General features: G+C 40.8%; 1 protein-coding gene across 1 annotated transcript in view; it reads right to left on the bottom strand.

The window, feature by feature from the left end:
• Window positions 1-23,712, bottom strand: part of LOC122816707 (transformation/transcription domain associated protein) — a gene marked incomplete in the record, with an annotated part of 2,794,447 nt that overhangs the window by 1,186,402 nt on the left and 1,584,333 nt on the right. Inside the window, 1 exon segment of the mRNA XM_044089697.1 lies at window positions 16,891-17,037. Within this exon segment, the coding sequence (XP_043945632.1) occupies window positions 16,891-17,037 (147 nt within the window).

Consider the following 23,712-nt stretch of genomic DNA (forward strand, 5'->3'; position numbering starts at 1 on the left):
GTATTTCTGCAGCCTTTCCAGTTGTTGTAGATGTCTTGTGAGGTACATACCAAAAGGGGCGTTGTACTCTATAACGGGTCTAATGAGTGATGAGTAGAGGAAAACACTGACCTCTTTTTTTCTGGATGAGAAACCTTTTGTGATGAGGTGTGCCACGCAGAAGGATTTCCTGACTACTGCGGCGATGTGATTATCAAAGGAGAGACTACTGTCCACCTGTGTCCCAAGGTCTCTTATCACACTTTCGATGGTAAGTATACTACCGCCTATGTTGTAAGTTCATGGGTACAGAGTTTTTACCAAAGGGGATGACAATGCACTTTTTGGCATTGAGCTTGAGGCCATGGCTTTGACACCAGGCATCTGTCTCAGTGAGGCCTTTTTGTAGGATGTCCACATCGTTAGGAGTTTCGATTATGGCTCCTAGTTTGCAGTCATCTGCGAACTTCATTAGCCAAAGACCTTCTGTGTTAGCCTGTACTTCAGAGAAGTAGATACCAAACAGGAGAGGACCCAGGACTGAACCCTGTGGTACTCCACTTGTCACTGGTCTGAAGTCGGATTTAGAGTCTGCTACTTTCACATTGTGGGTTCTGTCAGTGAGCCAGTTAGCAACCCATCTTGTGACATACGGATTTATACCTAGTTTAGTGAGTTTATCTGTATTTCCAGAGTGGGGGATGGTGTCGAAAGCCTTGGCAAGATCTAGATAGGCTGTGTGAACCACCTTACTCGTCTACGGCTTTGGTGACTGCTTCAAAGAAGTCTATCAGGTTTAGGAGACATGATCTGCCTTTTACAAACCCGAACTGGATGGGGTCCAGAGTTTGGAGATTACCAATGTCTTTGTTTATAAGCTCCATGATGGTATGTTACATGTCCTTGCAGACCAGGCTTGTCAGGCTAATAGGGTGGTAGTTCCCGTGGTCCGTGGTGGCTCCCCCCTTGTGGAGTGGGATAACCATTGCTGTGCGCCATTCAGCAGGCATAAAGCCTGAGGTGAGGCTATGGTACTTAGGTGGGGTGCCAGTTAGTTCTGTAGTTCGTGTAGAAAGCAGCCTGGGATGTTGTCTGGTCCCTTGGATGCTGTGTTCTTGACTTTTGGGCCTCTGCCCACTGCTTGGGGGTAGATCTGGCCATCTGCTTGGTGTTGGTAACGTGTGGCAGTGAAATGTGTATCCCTGGGACACTATATTTAAAACACATTTGTCCTGGGTAATGAATTCCCAGTTCTTTGCATGAAGAGCAATCTTTCCCCCCAAAGGGGCAATCAGTTGAGAAGTGCTTGGAAGTTTTAAAAAGAATTCATTACGAAAGTTTACCATAGGGGGGAAGTTTTACTACTCCATGTTTTAGAAGTGGAGGCCCCCCACTGCTTAGTCCTGTGCGTACCCTGGGACTGAAGTCTGGGAGTTCTGCTGGATCTGGGTTTGGACTGAAGGTCTGGAAGAGAAAGGAAAGGACCGATTCTTGGAAGGCCAATGCCTACTAAACCTTGGGAGTTGTACTTGTAAAAAAACGGTTTGCATAGATTTAGCTTTTTCCTCCAACTTTTTAAGAACTTCTTCTGCCTTGTTGCCAAACAGGCGGTCCTGGTTTAAGGGAGCATCCAGTAATTTTGCTTTAACATGATCTGGAAAGGATTGCTCCTGAAGCCAAACATGCCTTCTAAGTACATACCCAGTTACCGCAGCTCTGCAAGACGCCTCTAGTGAATCAAAACCACATTGCAAAGTATGTTTTCCAACTTGTTCAGCTGAATGCAGTAAATCATGTAAATCCTTATTTTCATAACAATCAGGAATCAACATCACTTTCTGTTTAAGCAATCCAATAATATGCTGCTGATACTTTAACATATGAAACTGGCAGTTTAAGGCCCTAATGGCCAAAGTTGCAGAAGTGTATACCTTCTTACCTGATCTATCCAGCGCCCTGGAGTCTCTAGCAGAGGGGGTAGGATTTTTGGCAGTAGTAGCTGTAATGCCTTTGGGTCCCTGTAAAATGGTCTCAGGATCCGCAGTAGGATTTTTAAAAAGGAACTTGTAAGAGTCCGGGACTCTGTAATATCTATCAGGTTTTCTGGGAGCAGGAGGTAAAGAATCAGGGGGCCAAGATAGATTCCGAAAAGGCATCAACAACAATGTCTAGTACAGGAGATCTGACCTCTTTTTAGAATCAGAGAAATCCTGACTTTCCCAAAGAAAATGCTCCCTGAGAGTATGCAAGGTTTCACCAAAACAGAAATCTTCTGGGGGAGAAGCAGAGGGAATAGAGTCCTCTGCATCAGAATCCTCATAGGTAGATAAGGGTAAATCTTGGTCATCAGAGGAAACAGAAAATTCAGAATCCTGGTCAGATGTTTCATAAGCAAACTCAGTCCTAGGTCTCTTAGAGGGGGAAGGCTGGCTTCCCCTGATAAAAGTAATAAGGTCTTCAGCCATTCTTATCATTTGTTTTTTAGGCATAGAGGCCTGACCATGCGGTCTGGGCGTCAGTTTTCTAGGCATGGTTTGAGTTTTAGGCCTTGAAGAAGAAGAAGGCGTTGGTTTAATACGCAAGTCAGTAGGCCTGAATACACACTCAGACGTCGGTGCCTGCACAACAACAACTAAATCTGGAGTTGAGTGCAAACTATATGAAGTTAATGAATAACTACTTTGAATCTGTGGAGAAAAATCTAATAGAAGAAACTGATAAAATTGAAAATGATATTATTAATTTGCCTCACTTTGTGAACAATAACATGCAGTATCAAGCCTTTTTGGATCGAGTTCAAGCATTAGATGTTAAACTCGAGTTAAAGAAAACAAGTAAAATTCAGTGTGACCTTAATGACTATCGAAATGGTCACATCTTCTCTTGGCCGAGAAATGAAGGCAAACTCGGACAACCTACAAATGTGAATAAAATTAACAATATAAAATTAAAGGCATCTAATGCGAGTTTAGATCAGCTTGATGTTTTTGAATTACCATCAGTATCTGTGCCTGTTAACCAAGATAACAGGGTGCAGACTCCTTTAAGTATAATACCCAGTCAACAGTTTACTCCAATGGAAGGAGCGGAAGCTAATGATGCGCATAGGAGTGAAGCAGGAAGTACTTCACCCGCTGTAGTGAGCTCGTGTAAGCTGGATGATAAGGTAGCAGTAAATGGTGCAAAAGAAAAGAATAAACAAACTGAAATTTCTTCTTTTTTACCCTTCCAACTAAAGCAGCCAGAGAAGGTTATTGTACAGCAAACTCTGCAAAGAGGTCGGTCGTTTCAAAGAAGCAGCTCTGGGCAAAGAGCTACCAGACAGACAACACCAGCAATAAAAAGGAAAAGCGACAGTCCTGCTACAAACAGCAAAGCAGCACGTCGCTGAATGGAACAGAAGGTGCACATACAGGTATTGTGAATTTATCGAATTCCATACTAACACTTGATCAAATGCAGCTACTCAGCAAGGGCATGAAATTCATTCCCTATGCTGAGGATAGTACTGTGCAAGCGATTATTGACTTGAGAATATTCGCAAGAAGCCTGACACTGAAATTAATATTTAAAGGAAATAATTATGAACAATCTAGATGTAAAAAATTGAGTACTTTCATTCCACAGCCATACCCTGTTCTTGCATTTACCAATGTAGTTGAAAGGGAGCCAAGGCATCTGTATCTAAAAAATAATAAAGAAAAACGCTATAACTTAACATACCGAGAATTTATGGCATTATGTGAACTTGAAGGGAAGCATGACTTTGCGATTAAGCAGGCCGATAAAGGGGGAGCCATAGTTTTAATGGACAGAGTTAAATATTATGAGAACTTTGGGAACTTTTTGTCACATGTAACAGTTTTTAAAGAAATAACTATGAATGATGTTAAAAAATGTATAGCAAGTGTGAACATGTTAATATATGAATTACAGCTAACTGAAGATGTTTCTATTGATCTTTTTAATTATTTTACGGTACCTTGTCCTAGGATACCACGAATATATGGTATCCCAAAAATACATAAAGATTTGGAAAATCCCCCATTAAGGCCAATTGTATCGGGCAGTGGCTGGAAAACGGAGCCAATTTCCAAATATTTACAGTTACAATTGAATAAGTATTTAGCTAAATGCCCGACTATATTAAAAAATACTGAAGATTTTTTAATTAAGCTGTATAACTGGTATGAGTCTAACACTGAGAATTCTTTTTTATTTGTGACACTGGATATTGTTTCACTATTTACAGTGATCCCAAATGATTATGGCATAGATGCTATAAGGGCTTTCCTCAACTCTGAGACCTCTATGCAAAGTAAGGGAAATTGAAAATGTATGTATACTTTTGGACATGGTATTAACAAAAAATGTTTTTTTTCTTTGATAGAAAACTTTATTTACAGTTGACGGGGTAGCAATGGGCACCCCAATAGCAAATACATATGCGAATTTAGTATTATATCAATGGGAAAAACAATTTCTTTTAAGTAATTGCAATACACTTAACACAAAGGTGAAATTTTACAAGAGATTTGTCGATGACGGTTTCCTTGTTTGGGATAGAGTCCTGTCCCAGAGACTTTCCATACTCTGGAACAAGCTGCCCATCTATGCCAAGCAAAGTTCCTCATTAACACTCTTCAAGAAAAATCTTGATAAGTGGATGGGAAATAGGAAATGCACCCCGGGCATCACTTCTGTGGCTCTGCTTGAGAGGGGTACAGGAAAATAACTTTCTTGGGTGGCGTAAGCCAGGGAACCTTGTCGGCTAGGCTTACTTAGGCCCTTGGGCCGATAAGCGTAGTACCTACCTATGAACCTATGAACAGGGACACTTCTTGTCTTACTTGCTTTACAATTTTCTCTATTCGATACTTCCATGAGAAATTCAATTTATAGTTCATAGTTTAGTACTAAGCTAACTGCCCTTGCGAGCCATTTTAAGCCTAGCCAATTATCACTTGTGAGACTCAAACCCTGCACCTTGTTGCTTGTAAGACAAACACCTTAGCCAATAAGCCACACTCCCAACCCCTTTCCTTTCCCTCACCACCCTGTGTTCTGGTAGAACCTTATCAGTTATTAATTTAGCTGCACAGTAATATATCCTATTTACTTCCGTTACACCGCATGGATCTTTATGGATAGTCCTAATTACTGTGTTCATTTGCTTTATTAAACTTCTGACTTTTTAAGTTTTATTGACCTTCTGCAGTCTATTTCTTTCATTGATCTTAATATATCTAGGTCTATTAAATCAAGCAACTCAACTCATTTTCTTCTAAACTGAGGGCACATTTTTGTTTTCTAGTTCGTGAGGGCATACTATAGAAAGTTCTGTAGCATCTTCCTGTGGCACATTCTCTTCAATTTCAACCTGTGCCATCCGTTGCTCTGTCATACGGGAACTCACTGGCCTATCACTCCTCAGCATTGACTGCATCAGAGTTTCCACAGATTCCTCTTCCTTCCATTGCTGTCCAGCTTCAAGTGAACGTTTATACTGGTTTCCTGTGGAAGGGTCCAAAATATCTTCATATGGCATCTGACCAATCACTTCCTGTTCCACTGGTTTCCCCTTAATTTGAATATCCATTACTCTAGCCTGTTGTGGTGCTTTCTGAATTAGATTTCTACACTGAATCCTTCACTTCAATTTCTTTAACTTCTCCATTACTTGTTTGTTTGTCTTCTCGGCTTTTTAAGGGTTGCCACAGTGGAACTCCGGTCCGCTAATGATTGGCAGTCGATTTTTATGGTGCCGAGTTGCCAGCTCGACGCCCAACCTTCAGCGAAGGCATGCCCATTCACGCATGTCTTTCGGAGGCCATCTCCTTTTATACTATTCCTCTGTCTTATATTTTGTATTGTAAAGTTTCCCATGTCGGGATTCCTTTGCCTGTATTTCTCTTCAAATATCTTTGGTGCTGCTTTTTGTTTTGATTAGTTTTGCTTTCTCCTTTGCATAAATATTACACCATATTACATCTCTCTCTTTCCCATGTCCTTATTTCTTCTTCAGATGTCTCAAGATCTTCCTGCTTCTCCTTACTTTAGGGACTCACTCCATCATGCTGTTATGTAACCTGTGTTAGACATTCTATACCACATCCTTCACTCTGCAAGCACTCCAACTTCTATTTTTTTAACTTCTACTTTACTTATCTTATTTTCTACAGTCCCCCTTTGTGATATTTTTTATTGTGAACTTTTGAATATCTGGATGCCTTTGCCTGTATTTCTCTTCGAATATCTTTGGGGCTGCCTTCTTTACATTGATTAATTTGACTTTCTCCTTTGCATAAATTATTGCACCATATCAAATCTCTCTTTCCCATATCCATATTTCTTTTTTATACTTTTCAAAAATCCCTGGGTTTTGTTGTTTATATTTTCACACTTCCTCAGATGCTTCTTTTTCCAAATAGATCAAAGTTTCTTGATCTAGATACCATTTTCACAAATATGTTGCATTAATGAATACAATTTTTTATTTGAAGCTTCTGACAGTTTTTCTTGTGGAAGCATTTTTCTTTCCTCCAATTTCTCTCATAATCGTTTTGTATATCTTGTGGCTGGAACGTCTGGGCTTTTTGCATAATAGTAACAATGCATAATTTCTTTCTTATCCTCAATAATCCACTTTATCATCTTTATGGCTCTTCTTTGGCCTATCAGTTTTTGTGATTTTTGTGTACTACTACTTCCTTCAACAGGGGGGCCATCCTCCTCCTGGGCCTGGCCTGGCCCCACTGTAGGAATGTTTCTGTATTTTGAGGAGTTTCCACTGTCATCTTTTCCAGTTCTGGCACCAGGGTGCCTACCAGGATTGGGCACTTTTTTATCCTGGGTCTTGTGCACCCAGCTATCTTTTTTTTTTTTTTTAATTTTTAACCCACTTCTGTCCATGACATATGCTTTATAAATACAGTCGACATATCAGTGCCGTCTTGGTAAGATTTTGTGAAAACAGGATCCATCTCGTGATGGTACTTACCAAGACTTGAGGATGAATTCAATTTCAACAATACTATCCCTTGCTTGCTGACTTAATGATCTCTCCATTCGGACCCCCCCCCCTTCATTCAGACCTGCAAGATGAATGTTCAGATGAATATTATGGATCTCCTAGATAAGACTGCCTTTAATATCTTCACATCATTAGCACATGCTTATTCAGATGGCTGTCAGTGTTTAAATATGCTACATTCTCAAAAGGTTGTTCAATGGCTTTGACTTCCAATCTCCAAGGAGACAACTAAATCTTAATGGATCTATCGCTAAGCATTGATATAACGACTAACCTGGTCAAAAAAGGATGGGTGGATGGCTGACAATGAATGAATGAATGAATGAATAAAGAAAGAAATACTCATTACATTTAAATCATCCATAAAAAACAGGAGGACTCAGAGATGGCTTCAGGTTCCAGTATAAAATCAGGCTTTAAAACCCAAGCGCTTTCGTAGGTAAACTCCACTTCTTCAGATGCTATTGCACACTAAAATACTAGCTCTTTTTATGCACACCTAATCCAAAATCACATGATATACCAATTAAAAATCTGGCACACGTTTAAAGCGATCAGTCTCAAGTTCAAAAACAGTAAGAAGCATTCCCAAAAAATGTTTTAAAACCAGTCAATACTAATGCATTTACATTCATGAAATGCAAAGAATACTGCATATTTAACATATACAAAAGTGACACATACAAAAATTCATCTAAAAAGGGGTCTTGATTTTAATTTAGGTTTTAACAGAGCATATTCAATTAACCCATGACCAGTGTCTGCCCTAAGTCTCACTATCCATTTAGCCTCCAACTCCTTAGTGACATTCCGTATGTCACCTCCCCCCACATTCTCAAATACCCTTCCTATAGCTAAAAACTTAAAGGTATGCCACTGATTTGTACTGATCACATGCTTAGCTAAAGCACTAACCTTGTTTTTATTTATGTGATAAATATGTTCACGTATTTTTTCCTTAAAAGTCCTGTCGGTCTTATCCACATAGAATTTTCAACACTCCAAACACTGTGCCAAGAATGCAATATTCTCACTTTCACATGTGGCATAAATACTAAATTCATACAATTTTCCTTGATCAGGGTGTTCAAACTGTGAATTAGTTTCAATATACCTACAAAATGAATATCTACCACATGCTTTGGTTCCTACAATTGTAGTTGTATTGGATGTCACTTTTGGATAACAAAGCTGCCTTTTAAGGGACTTACTGTTTTTAAAAAGAAACTTTGGGTCTAAATCAATCGGCTCCTTTATGTCTTTCTGTCTTCCTGTGTGGAAATTATTTATATTGGCAATGCACTGGCGTAGCTATGTGCACCTCGTGTGCTAATAGCTATGCCAATGCAGTTATGGCTGTTTGGGAGTCTGAATATGTCCTACAAGCCCCCTACCATAAATATATTTTATGTTTTTAGGAGGTTTGTGGATTACTTGTTTATCCTTTGGAGGGGGACAGTTGATGAATTTAAAGAATTCCAAGAGTATATCAATAGTAGCATATCTTTTTTTAAGATCTACATCTATTCACACCATCCAAAGTATTGTTTGGCTGTCTGTATAGAAATTGATGAGAAAGGTGTTATTTATACTAAGCAATACAGGAAAGCGTGCCATGTAAATAATTTACTCTCAAATGACAGTATGCATCTACCTTACATATTTAAAAATGTTATGAGAAATCAGGTGTTTAGAGCATTGAGACTAAATGTCCACAACATAGAATCTGAAGTAGTTAACTTCATTTGTGCATCAACCTATGGGTTATCGGATCCATATCGGATCCGAGCCAGCAGTTTCCAGCAGCTAAGATCCGAGCTCCAAGCTCCTCCCCCTTACCCATAACTCCCTGCCATCCCTTCCTGACCTGAGATCTCTGATTCCTGCAGTTTTTTGTGGATCACAAGAGTTTGTATTTATACAGGACTTAGAAGCTTGGAGACTTTGGTGGTTGTTTTGTTTACTTTGGATATTTAAATCATCAAACACTACAAATAATGAAATTGTAGTTAAATGTAAACACACCACTAAAAACAGCACAAGAAAATCTGAACAGCAATACAGACCAATACCCCAACTGCACAAACACTAAAAGGAAACGCAGTATACATTTTAATAATCACATTCAACTATAAGAAACAGTAATGAACAATCAAAAGCACACCAACTATCCATATGATAAACCAAATTATAAACTTTCAATGCAAGCCTTTCCTCTTGCAAGCAAATGATAATGACAGCCAGGAGCATCAAAATGAAATTACTGATCCCCCATTTCAGATGTAGATTTATTACCTTCCGTAAGCTATTTACTCCATAAATGTTGATGCAATGCATAATGAATGGTACACAGTACAGGTTAATGGAATTCCACAATACTTTTACTTCCAAATCACACACAAAAGAGAAAATAAGTGATTGCAAACATGCAAAACATGCATCATATTTTAAACAATCAATTACAACACAACACACAAACATGTGGAAGGCTCCACCCATGGTTGCATAACAATAGAAAGAAACAGTTGATGTACAGAAGTCAGCTACAAAACACATCGACTACAGAAAATTTCAATGTAAAATGAATCCAACAACACTACTGGACATGACATGATTCAATGAGCAGTAGTACTCCCAACCATAACAGAGTTCCATAAAAGGAAGGAGGCAAGGCCTTCTCTCTCTAGCACTTTTCTACTTCACATAAACAAGGCAGAACCTGAAGGCTGGGACCGACAAATAAACCTTGAAAAGGCCAACTTAAAGCATGCAAGGTGGTTGCAATGCTTGCTGACCTAGCATTTCTCAAAGACATGGAATTAGGGCAGGTGCCAACAAAACAACCCTGCATTCTGAAATAATTTCTAAATCAGTGGACTTCAAGTCTTTAACATGTACAAAGATGTACTTGTCTAGGGAGGTGGTCTCCCCCAATCCACTTTTTTACGCATCAGTACGAAATCAGTTCACTTCGGGCAGCATAGACAACTTACACAAAAGCTTTGGACTAATGCTTGTAGCAATGTTACATGAACATGTGAATGGATGAGACAGTAGAGGCGTAGACATCCTGGACATACAAGTATTTAAAATATGTGAGCAGTACAGAAATAACAATGATGAAATGAGGTCAAGCAAATCCAGGAAATGGATCATTACCTAAGTGGTAAACAGTGGCACACAGAATCAGTATGTGAAAAGAACTCAGCCCAGCCTACTCAAAAGTTCACTTACCTGTTTCTCACAATCTCGTGTCAAATTTTATCATAAAGCTTAAAACCAGTGAAATACAAACCAGCAAATACTGAACAAATGTTTTGAAAAACAGCTAAATATACATCAGTTAAAATAAATGCAACAAAAGTGATCATAAATCACAGAACACTTCAAAAACAGGAATAAAAATTGCTTACAGAATGCAGCATATTATGAAGTACATATCTGCATTCAACAAAAAACTCTAAAGAGCAACGATCCTGTAAAGTACAAAAAATAAACTGGAAAGTAGAGAAAGTTCATAGGTAAATAAATGCCAGCATTTGTGAACCACCCACATTATGTATTTTATTAAATTAAATCTTTGTTGCAATAAAAATGTTCCACTTGAGACACTGTTATTTTAATCCTCCTCCTTAATTTTACAACACATACAAAAAAGAATAAGGCTCACTTAAAGATTCTATTAGACAGGCGTATACACACACTAGCACATAAACGGGACTTATCTTTAGCATGACAGCTGTTTGATAAGTGTGTCAGGAATACATTTTAAATATCAAAAGGACTTAACAGTTCTGCCAAACCTCTGACAGCTATATGAATTTCTTCGGGACAAAAGATGCAACAGGCAAAGAACAATTTGTTTCTCTGAACATCTATCTTGCTTCCCAAGACTGTGTAGTTCGGAGGAAAAATCAGAGTTTGGCAGACAGTAAACCCCAACCACTTCAAGGAGGAAATAGAGGTGTGTGCACAAGGAAACCCCATGCTTACTATGGCTATAAGAAAAAGAACCCGCTGAGGAATTGAAACCTTTCGCAGACACACCTGGGTTGAAATAAAGGTTAAGTTACCATTTTTAAAACAAAATGAGGCATAAATGTGTGTAACAGCCTGAAATGGGACGGCAAATGTTGGAATAACCTGACAGAACTCCAGACAATATCCAAATGGGCTACCACCCGACTCCCCACTAGTCCACTAAAAAGCAAAACCACTAAAACAAATGCAGAAGACTTCAGTCCAACAATATTCAAGGACCATCTACAATGACCTTGTGATTACGAGAGAGATTCAAAGCCATTATCAGGCTCCTGAAGGGCAAACTTACTTAATTTAGTCGTATATGTTGTGCTAGTAGCTGGTCTCCCTTTGACAAATGAACCATAAAAAAAAACAACATTAAAACAAATTTAAGTTTCTACTTTCCCAGTCTGGGATAATAGCAGGAGGCCCAGTCATGAGTAAATTAGTACCAATGGATATAAAGAGCAAAGACCAACTTATGAAGCATGGAAGATAAGATCAAGCAATGTCAGCAGGACAATATCAATCCTGTCACACTTCTACACTGGGTATTAAGAAGAAAGTATTTTGCGGATAAGAGATATTACAAGAAAAGAGCACACACTCCATTTTGAAAGAAAAGGGTAATGTGTCAGAGCCAAGCACCTTAGAACCTAGCAATCCACAGCAACACTATGGACGCTGTGAATATTTAGGATTGTAAAATTGCCTGTTTTATGAGTTTTTAATCTCTGAAAATCTCTGCAAATTTTCTGAGGATGATCTTCTATTCACTGCTAACACACACATAAGACTCAACTTTATGCTAGTCAAGGAGAAGCTGGCAATGCAGGAGGCCCACAAGATCACCTCTTGATGAACCTACGTTGAAGAGAATGTGACCAATGCCCATTCACCTGCTTCTCTGCAGCTTATGAAGCTCCAGCACAAGCCTAGGATAATTCAAATGAAGTATTCTTGTCAATCCTTACACTAAGCACCTTCAACCACCACCCTGACTGAAGTAAGGAAGGCCTCTAATCTTTCTCCTGTCTTTTGGTGAGTAGGTTCAACTTCTGCAACTCAAGACAGTGCCAGAAATCATGCTACTTATAAAGGCACAAAGACAGAAGTATGCATGCTGTCCTACTTGGCATCCAGAAAAAACGTCAAAGGCTTTACATTCTTAGACATTCAACAAGGGAGCTTTCCATAGCAAACACTGGGACTGAAATCAAACCTATGCAGCCTGCAAGAAAATAAGTACTGTAGAAACACCTTCTTGCACACACCATACAAAGCCTTGTGCATTGTATTTAAAGCTTGCTGATGGTTTATGTCAGAGTCCTGCATTTCTTCATGGCCATTTACATTGTTTTTACTTGGTTTTAATATATTTAGTTATTTTATTTTTGCAATGTACTTTGTTCCTTATTTGCTCTACGTCTTGCTTTTTACTGTAACAGGGTTTTAGTGCTTGCTTTACAGCCTTTTATCCCTCCACAGCTATATGCAAGAGGCTGGGAACTGGTAGAAGGAGCATTTGACAATCATCACTACTGGCAAAGTAGACCCAAGAATTCTTGGCATAGGCTGACTCCAGTCTTACACAGCACCTACTGTGGGGTGAAAAAGTAAGGATATTTGAAATACAATCGCACATCATGCAGTCGTGCATTCTGCTTTCCAAATGGGGAGGTAGATAAATGGGGTCTGTTCTCCTTTAATGCTGCAGGATACTGTATGCAAATAACAGGTCAGTAAGGAACATATGTGGTATTATCTCGGAGTCATTTCTGAGACAATGACACAGGGTTCATCACCAAAATCTGGCTAGATTCCAATTATGAACCACCAGTTCTTGCATGAATGTCAGTGACTGTGCCTCCTCCACAACTTTCAGTTATAGGTTCATTGGTTGCTACTAGGCTATTGGTCCTAGGACCTATACAAGCCCAGCCATAACAATTCCCTGGATATTTCTTCCCGCAATATTTACTTCCCTGGACCCCTGTCTAGCAGGGCGACTGACGTGATCCCCCGGGTGAATTTCCCATCTCCCATCCAATCGTCAAGGTTCCTTTTGAAGAGGGCCAAGGAGGCACTCTGCTTGACAGGTATGAGCAGTCTATTCCAGAGTCTGGGGAGTCTCTGGGTCAGGAACCTATCCCTCCAGCATGTTTTGTTCATTGTGATGACAAGGTTTAGATACCTGGAGCATGTGGCTCTGAGGGATTGGGATTTCTTTAAGTGGAGCATGTCCAACAGCTCAGGGTTTGACATGGCATTATTATGGCATTATATAGCAAGTCTGATGGTGAGAATGCTTTCATCACATTACCCCAAGCTCAGTGAAATAATGAGCTAAGAACTTAAGATGTTGGTTCTCCACATAAATGGACGTGGAGGAGAGAAGACTACATACGATTTTAGGGACAAATACTTGGCAGACAGAATACTGCAGGACGTTCCTTATGGGGAATCGGTCTCCCACACTGACATTTTCCCTTTGTGGATGACATGTAAATTCACAAAAATGAAGAGAGAAAAAGATAAGAAAAAAACTCCAACAGGGCATTTCTCTGAAACATGGGTTGGTAATCAGTGCAGAAGGAGCGTTCAGACTGACCATCAATTATGGCATTCGGACTGGCAACAAAGAAGTTCTGAGGTATGTACGTCACCTTTACACTTGAGTGACGAGCATACACGTGATGTACAAAACTCTATAAAATCAAAAGCCATTTAGCATACTGGCCGGACGTTGGACTACCCCTGGGAGGGACTCCCTTTGGTAAACAATACTGCAACAGGGATATGAAAGGACATCTGATAATACAATCCAGACACACACAAATCTGAGACATTTTTGAAGCTTGGGACTAGGGGAATATGATGTTAAGCATCTTCTAGATCTAATGTTACCATGACAGACAAGGAGGTATGAGGGGTAACAATGTTTGATGGCTCATCATTTTGAACTTTGGCAGTTTCACATGGAGACCGAGAGGAAAGAGTCAGAACTGGCTTCTAAGAAAGTTCCTTTTTTGGTACCAGAAATATGCTGGAATAGAAGTCTTTGCCTTTTTGATCTAAAGGCACTAGTTCTATGAACCCCAGGGTGAGTAAGTGATGAAGAACGGTTTGGTTTGGGGGATGGGGAGGAACTCCCCTGAAAGAAGGTATTTGTATCCTGTGTCAACTGCACTCCTCTTGAACCGCTCTTAGGACCTAACGGTCTGAAAAAAAATCTGTTTCCAAAGGGGTACATGAGCAGCCAATTTCTAGGAGAGATTTTTGATAAATAGGGGCAGAAGGGGAGGGAATGGGGGATAAAATATTGCACAGTCATTCTGAGGTATTACACTGTTCCTATTTTTGGAAAAGATCCTAATTTCTTGTTGTTCCTCTCCTGCCATCTCTTTTTTTGTTCTGTTTCCCTTGTGACGACAAGGGATTGCTTGCTTTGTTTTTTAAAAGTAAAATATGATTCAGGAAATTTCTAAAGGGGGGCTTGAAAAATCTTAGACACTCCTTGAATTAACTTTCCACTTTCATCAAATCGTTTTCAGGACCTGACTAGCAGAACTGCCAAACCAAACCTCTTATCTAAAGCAGAATTTTAAATTTCAGACTACCTCATCAGAAAACTTTTGGTTAACAGCAGCCATGTCACCTCAAAAATATAGCAGTAGCAGAGGCCCTAGACAAAGTATCTGCACAACTATACATACTCTTCAAAGCATTTTTGGATACTTGGGAAATGCTAGATACAATAGAATTCAGAAAGGCACTAACCTCTGAAGGAAGTGAGGAGGAGTAGTCCCTCAAACTGCCTGCACAAAAGAGAATAACATTCCACATATGTGCCTGATGGTTGGAAATTCTATGAGCTAATGTGGAAGAAGAGATAATTCTCTTACCATATCTGTCCAACACCTTGCCTTTTGTCTACTGTGGAGGAGTTGTTACTAAACAGTAATCTGTTGCCAGCTGTCAAACAGCTTTTTGCAGCTAGATCTAATCTAAGATGAGAAAAAACTCTGTTAGTCTGAGAAGGAAAAATCAAGGTGACCAGTAAATGCTCCATGGTCTAGCCAAAAAAGAAGCCAGAAAGATGGTTAGTGGAGCCTGGGAGAGTCGGCAAGCCTGAGAGAAAAATGATTTTGAAGTAAAAAAAAAGATTCTGGCCCTCAAAAGAACATTAGTCTGTCCCTTAACATATCAATTTTACAAAAAATGTATAAATAAGTAGAAAAAAACAGATTTTACAGTTTTCTCATGCATGAATATCAGAGTAAAATTCCCCTATAAGTCATGACGCCACAAAAGTTAATTCTTAATATAAATCCAGGTTTTCCTCAGAAAAAGTAATGGTCATACTTGAAGGATCGCTAGCAGTCAGTTCTATAAATCCTACAGAGGAAAAACAGTTTGGTGGCAAGAAAACTCTATAAACCTTTTCTACTGTATTGTGAAGTTGTCACTATTTTTTTCACCTCAGACCCTGCGCCTGGTATCCCCATTCACATCTCCCATCTCTTGAAAGTGACAGCAATTATCAGAGCCACCTCTATATTGGACTGTTTGTTGCTAACAGCATACTGCTGTAGTATGCAGGGCAGGTTCACTGGCCATAGAAACAAGGAGTTGCATTATTCTTCATGATCGCTTACACACATGCAACCAGACGTGTGTGTGTGTGTGTGTGTGTGTGTGTGTGTGTGTCCACGCGCATGTGAGCATGTGCTGTTGTACAGCAAAGTCACTGCCAGGGTCAGCCCACAGCTCTTTTGATCAATGGCATATTGCTACTCCTTCATGTTTCAGCAGGACTGTGGCTAATTTCCCACACTAGGACTTTGTCTAACCATGTACTAAAAATAAACAAATGATGCCTGCTGCTGTTAATAAGCAAACAGGGACATCATAGCAGAGACACCAAATCAAACTGATGCTTCACCTCAGAAAACTCGCACAAGGTTTCAGTGGGAATTCTTTCATAAAATGATTTTAGCAGCTCCCTACTGAAATCTCCACTCACTTCACAGAGTCCCAAAACACACACGCACAAAAAAAAAAAAAAAAAAAGAAAAAAGAAAATGTAGAAGAGCAAGTACAACCCCATTTTAACCCACACACTCCAAGACGGTCATAGCTCTGAAAAGAAAGAATACACAGAGACGGCAACCCTGGACTTCATATTAAGTCAGGATTTTTCATTTAGTCTCCACATCTTGGGTCTCAAAGTGGGTCCTGAGATTTCAAACTGTTATACATTTTAACTCTTCACTCTAATCTGCCTTTCTTCAATTAGGCTTTATGAGGTGCCATTAAGCCAGATGTTTTGGACACTTTAGTCAGTCAGGTTTTAATATTTAAGCTCATCAGTCCCGGTCTCCTCTTTTAATGCCAGCAGCAAAACAAGATACTATTTTTTATACTGCAAGCCATGGTTTCCCTTCTTCCCCTCCCTCTTCGTAAAACACTCAACTTCTACTACAACCTCTACATAGTTCCATGGGTAAAACTCTGAATCTCCAAGTCTTAGAGTAAATCAGCTTATAATAAGAATGCGAAGAAGCCAAGGAGCACTTCCCAATGACAGAAAGAACAGCTGTATTCTACACCCAGTACACAGGAACAAGCAGCATGGTAAAAATGAAGTCATTTGTGCTACAGGTTCACACACTGTTTTTCATGTCAAAACATTTTTATACTGCTCTGTCAGTGCAAAGGTAAGTGCATCATATCTGTATTACTTCAGAAATATTGCAATAACTGATGACCAATTCAACACATTCTATTTTATAAAGCACTGATGTAAGCTATTCATTACTTCAAAGAAATGTAAGAATAGTTGAAGTGTTTACCACAGTCATCAGCAGCTTGTCAAACCACTGCAGCTTCAGTTCAGATTTGGGCCACATATCGGGGCGAAGACTGGTCTTCAAAAGGTTGACACAGCGTCGGGACAGCAATTCTCCTGGAGAGCCAGCAGTATTGGAGTTATCATTTACCTTTGAAAATATTAGGGAGAAATGAAAATGAGGCAGACTATTACAGGTTTATTTCCAGTTCATCTAGAAGTAACTTCCTACACACGCAAATGTCATTAAGGTTAAAGTACTCAACCAACAGCAAGAAAGGCTACCTGTACTAACTAGCTACCAATACAAAAAGGAGAAAGATTACTCTTTTAAAAGTAGAATTATATAATTTAATGAAAAAAAGAAGTTATGTACTCTATTGGTACATCTGTGTTGTCCATTTTCATTCTTTCTCAACAGTTGGGTTCGGATCCAACTCAGCAGTTATTTTAGCTCATGACAACTAGCAAACTCACAAGCTCCTCCCTTACGCATAATGCACCATCTCCTAACACACTTCAGATCTTGTTTGCTGGCTTACATAACCAAAGAAATATAATTATTTTTATTATTACTACTACTACTACTACTCTGGTAGAGGAAAACAATATCCAGAGCTCAACGCATGGAACAGTGGTGTCCTTAAGTCATTAGTTGAAAAAGGTAGGGGTGTTGCTGGGAGGGGAGTTGAGGAAGAATGAAAATAGACAACACAGATGGAATGTTATGGTGAGTACATATCTTCTTTATCTGATGTTGTCAATTTTCATTCATTCCTCAACAGTTAGACCAGAGTCCCCAGCTACCTAAATACCCAGGTGTACTCTAAGGAAGGATATTCAAGCCAAAGGCTGCTCTTCCCCTTGACACCAGATCCAATTTGTAAAGAGTAACAAAGGTATGAGGACTGGCCAAAACTGCAGTAACACACACATTATCCATGGAAACTCTAGATAAAAAATACTGAAGATGTTGCCATGGACCTGGTTGAATGGGTTCTTAAAGATTTTGGTAAGGACAGACAGTTTGTTTAGACAAATGATATACAATTTGTAAGCCATCTAGCCAGAGTTACCTTTGTAACTGGCTTACCCAATTTAAAATCCACAAAGGAAACGAATACTTCATCTGTTTTTCTGATGTCCTTTGTTCTATGTAATAGACACACAACTGTCTGTGTACATCCAATAAGTGGAACATATATTTACCTTTGTAAAATCTGGAAAGAAAACTGGCAGACTGGATTGTTTGATGTTGGATTCTGACACCATCGGGGATTGGTTTGTAATGCCAACCTATCTCCATGAAAAATCAAATAGGGAGGTTTAGAATACAATGCTTGGAGTTCCGACATCCTTCTAGCAGAGGTAATGGCTACCCAAAATATAGTCTTCCAAGTCAAAAAATTTAGATCATATTTTGCTGCTGGTTCAAAAGGAAAATGAATTAAGGCCTGTATTACTAAGTGTAAGTCCCACAGAGGAGGTCTCAAAAGAAGGTTACCTTTCAAGGAGGCCTTACAAAGTTTAGAGTTTTCAATTCCTAAGTGAAAATTAGAGATGGCAGCTAGATGAACTCTAACAATTGAGGAGCTAGCTCCTTTGTTGAAAACTGTTGCCAAAAACTGAAAGACACTATGTAAAGGAGCTGAAAAGGGGTCAACATTTTTCTGATGTACTCAAAAACAATTTTTTCTATTTACTAGTGGAAGCTTTGTGAGAAGACAAAAGTATATGACAGTTTGGGAAAGACAGCATATCTTGTCTGGCTATTAATGTAAGTGGAGAAACCATGCTGTCAGCTTTAAGCACGAGATATCTAGGTGAATCATGTCTGTCCAGTAAGACAAGAGGTCTGGAATCAGATCCAGAATCCAAGGTAGGTAGACTAGATGAGGCCAAAGAAAATGGAACCAAATTTGTTGAGGTCAGTAAGGTGCGATGAGGATGACTGCTCTTCAACTGGAAAGTTTTCTGCAGAAATATGGGGATCAAGGGAGTTGACAGATATGCATATAGACCACCAGGAGGCCAATCATGTAGTAGACCCTCTCTCTGTGATTCACCCTGTGGGGGATTAGAGCAAAGAAGCTACTGCACTTGTTGTTTAGGGGAGATGCAAAGAAGTAGCAGCAAGGCTGGCACCACTGGTGAAAAATCATTTCTCTCACCTTTATGTTGAGACCACTTGTGAGGTAGTAGAATGGACCTGCTCAAATTATCTATCAAGTTGGACTTTCCCATAATGTGCATTCCAATAAGAAATCAGTTAGAAGAAATGGCCCATTGCCACACTTTTAGAACTTCTCAACATAAAGGCTAAGACCCAGTTCCTCCTTGTTTGTTGATGTACCAAACCACTGACAGTGTCTGTCTAAATCGCAATTATCTTGAAAGGGAGAGCGTCTCGGAAGGACTACAACACTAAGAGCACTGCGCTCAATTCCAGGACATTGATATGTGTGTGTTGGCCTCTTTGGGGGATCAAGTGCCTTGGACTGTTTTCCCCAGGAAATGCCCCCCTCCCCCCACAAATCTGGGAATCGTCCGTGTTCACTATGGCCTTGGGCTGAGGAAGAATAAAGGGATGGCCTTGCAGTACCTGATCTGATCGAATCCACCAACAAAGGCATTTTTTGCAAGCCTGGGTAATCCTTACCTAGGCGGACATGTGCTGATAAAGAATAGACCATTGCATCGCTAACAGCCACTGAAGAATTCTCATGTGGAATCTTGCTAAGGGTACTACAACTATAGCCACAGGCACTGATCCCAATGCTTGCAGTATCAATCGGGCTGGGATTGTGGAATTGTGAATTATCTTTCTGACCTGGAAACTGACCATCTGTACTCTTGTAAGAGGAAGTGAAGCTGTCACTGACACTGTGTTGAAAATTGCTCCTATGAACTTCAATGTCTGAGATGGTTCTAACTGAGATTTGTTGCAACTTATGGTGATCCCCAAATGGGAGCAAGTCTGGAGTACCTGGGTCTTGAGCTGTTATCAGTAGATGCCTGGGTGGGGTGGTAATGAGCCAGTCGTCCAAATACAGAAACGCTCGGAATCCCTGCAGTCTCAGGTGAGCTGCTACTACTGCCATACATTTGATAAATACCCTGGGTACTGTAGCGAGGCCAAATCACAGTGTTCTGAATCGTTAATGACTGGCTCCCAGACGGAAGCGTGAATACCTTCTGAATTGTCTGCTCATTTTTATGCGACAGTATGCATCCAGTCATTCTTGCAAAAAAAAAGAACGGACTGAACTGTGACCATTTAGAACTTGGGAGTGCTGAAATGATTTGTTCAGACTGTTGAGATCCAAAAACGGTCTCCAATTCCATTTTCTTTGGCAGTAAAAGGAATATTGAGTAAGCTAGGAATCATATCTGGTCTGGTGGGACCTCTTAGATGACTCTTTTTTTCTATCAGCTTTTGAAATTCTCGAACTGCTGCTTTCCTCTGACCGGGTGGATTATCAGGAAATTTGCAAACTGGTGGACGCGATAGGGAAAGGGAATTAAATGACCTCTGGAAATAATCCTCTGCACCCTTGTATCTTCTGTAATGTGTAGCCAGGCTCTCTGGTGCAGGGATAAACAACCTCAGATTGCCTCCAGAGGTGGACAATCAGGCCTTCTTTCAGGAGCGCTGGTAGGGTCTGTCAGAGAAAGAATCTTAGGTGGGTGGCATCTGCCATTCTAGTTCCCCCTCTACCCCTGGGGGAACCATCTCCACAGGGATCTTGGAAAGGACCCTGGTACTTCCTGAACCACATTTTCCGACCTCCTTGCTTATTCCTGAAAAAGGTCATTTGAAGAGTCGAAAAATGTACTCTAACTGCAAAGCGGGTCTTTCCATCTTGCTTGCACCTGGAGAGTGTGTATTTAAACTGTAGGGCCAAACAATAATCACTCACAAAAGAGGACTTGAAGGGCTTCGCAAAGTCACACAAGAGAATCAACGCATGCCTCCGAATAGAAATGCCTGAACCCACCACCTCTGAGATACCTTCTATGGCACGGAAGATAAGCTTCATGGGTGAGTTAGTGATCGACTGAAGGGTAGCCAATTGCAAGTCCACAGAAGACTGAACCTCAGGAGTACTGCTCCAGGAAAAGGAATATGAAAGTATCTTAATCAGATCCCTCTATTATCGTGTGAAGTGAGTGCAAAGGTCACTGAAGCATAAACATGCTTCCCAAATCTGTCCAATGCCCTGGACTCTCTGTTAGGGGGATGGACAAAAGAACTCTTCTCAGCGAGTTCTTTCTTGGTGGTCGCCACCACAACAAGGCATCTATGAGCACTCCTTTGCTCCAAAATTTCCTTCCTGCAGATGGTGTCAAAATCTGATTTGGTCTTTTGGGGCTTGGCTCAACTGTGTCTTGTTCCTTCCATGCCTGCTTAGAAATCAATTCAATGAGCTCAATAGCAGGTGGGGTCACCCAGGAGGTGGAGGGGCCAGATGCAAATGCCTCCAGGAATACATATTCCTTCTTGGAATGGTTATTGGACAACCAAACACCCCTCTGCTTAAGGATTTCTAGGATGTCTCCAATGAGACAACTTTGGGTGGAGATCTTGGGGACCCTTCATAAAAATCTATATCGTCAGTGACGGACTCCTGATGAGAGTCCAAGTGCCTCCTCTTGCACTTCCTCTTCCTAGGGACTTCTTCAGTGGGGTGTTCCAATGAATTATAGGAAGAAATAGTTATACCCTACTGGGAAGCCTGGAGACTTTGATCTGGTTGTCCCTGTGGACTGGAATGATAAGGCTCAAGGCACAGAGGCATACAAGATCCAGAGGGTAGATCCGAGGGGGGAGGAACCATCTGTCCTGCAGAAGTAGAGAACACTTTCTCCATCACCTCAAAGACAGAATGCTCTGGGAAGAATAACGCTGATGGAGCAGAGAAGCCAAGCTTCCAACACATTGGCTCCACCTGCCCCAAAGGAGATCCACCCAAGTCAGAGACCAGAGCCAAGCTATCCAATGCCAAAGCTCCGAGGGGCAGATACGGCTCCAACAACTTCGGAGTCGACTTTAATGCCTCGGATCTGATTGGGACGCTTCAGTTCCAAGAGTTATCCAGCTCCAAAACAGTCAGAGCCAGTGCACTCGAGAAAGTCTCTGAGCCCGAGATACTATTATCCTTGGATCTGAACCAGACGGTATTGGGACACTTGCATCCAAGGGTTCCAAAACAATAGGTTGGATTGGAGAAGGAGCCGAGATCAGTGGTGTAGTGCCAATAAGGCCTTCTTGAATAGGAGTAGTAGGAGACGGAACTCCTCCTATCTGTATCTGAGCCGAAAGAAACTTCATCATTCTGTCCACATCAGCCTCGGTCAGACTTCTGGAAGAAGAGATTAAGTCACTGATAGTGATTTAGAGTGCCGGCAAGATTCCAGGAAAGGGGAAGGTAATCAAGATGGTACCAGGTTTGTAGGATCATAGGAAGTTACTAGGCTATTGGTCCTAAGGCACTTACAACCCTAGCCAAGACTTTAGCCCATGTTTAAACAAATCAGCACCTGATGCCCCTTGTCCAGCAGGGACACGGGTGGAATCCCAGGGATGTATTTTCTATTTCCCATCCAGTTATCCAGGTTGCATTTAAAAGGGGTGAAGAGGTACTCTGCTTGACGTGGAGGAGTCTTTTCCACAGATGGGGAAGTCTCTGGGACACAAATCTGTCCCGCCAACAAGTCCTATTGATGTCACAGACCAGGTTGAGGCTGTGGGTTACTCGAGTAGAGCTTGTCTTGTGGATATGCAGCAGTCCCATCAAGGTGTGGTCAGAGTTTGCCTTGCATGCCACATAGAGGTCACCTCTGAGGAGTCTATATGAAACTGAGTAGAGGGATAGGGTTTTAGCCCATCTGTGTAAGGTAGACTTTTGAGGCACTGGATTCTCCTGATGAGGAACCTCTGTGGTTTCTGCAGCTGCTGCATATACTTTGCAAGGTACATGCCGAATGGGGCGTTGTACTCAATAATGGACCTTATAAGGGAAGAATACAAGGATGTTATGACCTCGTTGTCCCTGGATGAGATACCCTTACTTATGAGGTGGGCCATGTAGAAAGCTTTCCGTATAATGGAAGCAACATGGTGGTCAAAAGTCAGGTTGCTATCAATCTGGGTGCCCAAATCCCTCAAGACTCACTGCATGCTTAGGACGTTGTTATTAATGTGATAATTTGTGAGGATGTCACTCTCCCCAAAAAGGATGATGATGCATTTTTTAATATTCAGCTTGAGGCCATGTTTCTGGCACCAGTCATTTGTTTGAGTGAGACCCTAGGGGAGGATGTCCACGTCACTAGGGGAAGTGATGACAGAGCCCAGCTTGTAGTCATCTGCAAACCTGGTCAGCCATAGCCCAGTGGTTTTGGCCTGCACCTCAGAAAAGTTTATCCCAAATAACAGAGGCCCCAAGACCAAACCCTGTAGCACTCCGCTCAATACAGGTCTACTGCTTGAGGTGGCTTCCCCTATTTTGACTAGGTATGCCAATTAGCTACCCATCTGGTAACATACGGATTGATACCTAGTTGAGAAGGTTTATCTATTATGCCAAGTAGGGAATAGTGTTGAAGGCTTTTGTAGACTAAGAATAGCATGCTATGGGTAATGGTTTCAGATCTGAGAGACTGGTCTCAGATAAAGCCATCTTACTCTCTGATGCTGGCTGGGTAGTAGTCGTCTTTGGATCTGTCTCCCTGTGTTTCTTCTGTGTGGTTACATGATTGGATCTGATGAGGGGGTCGAGAAGAATCAGAAAGCGTCGATTTATGTCAGCAATACTGATACTTT

This window comes from Protopterus annectens, chromosome 12.part0 (genome assembly GCF_019279795.1).
Source record: "Protopterus annectens isolate FY-2018-M chromosome 12.part0, PAN1.0, whole genome shotgun sequence".
NCBI classification, from domain to species: Eukaryota; Metazoa; Chordata; order Ceratodontiformes; family Protopteridae; genus Protopterus; species Protopterus annectens.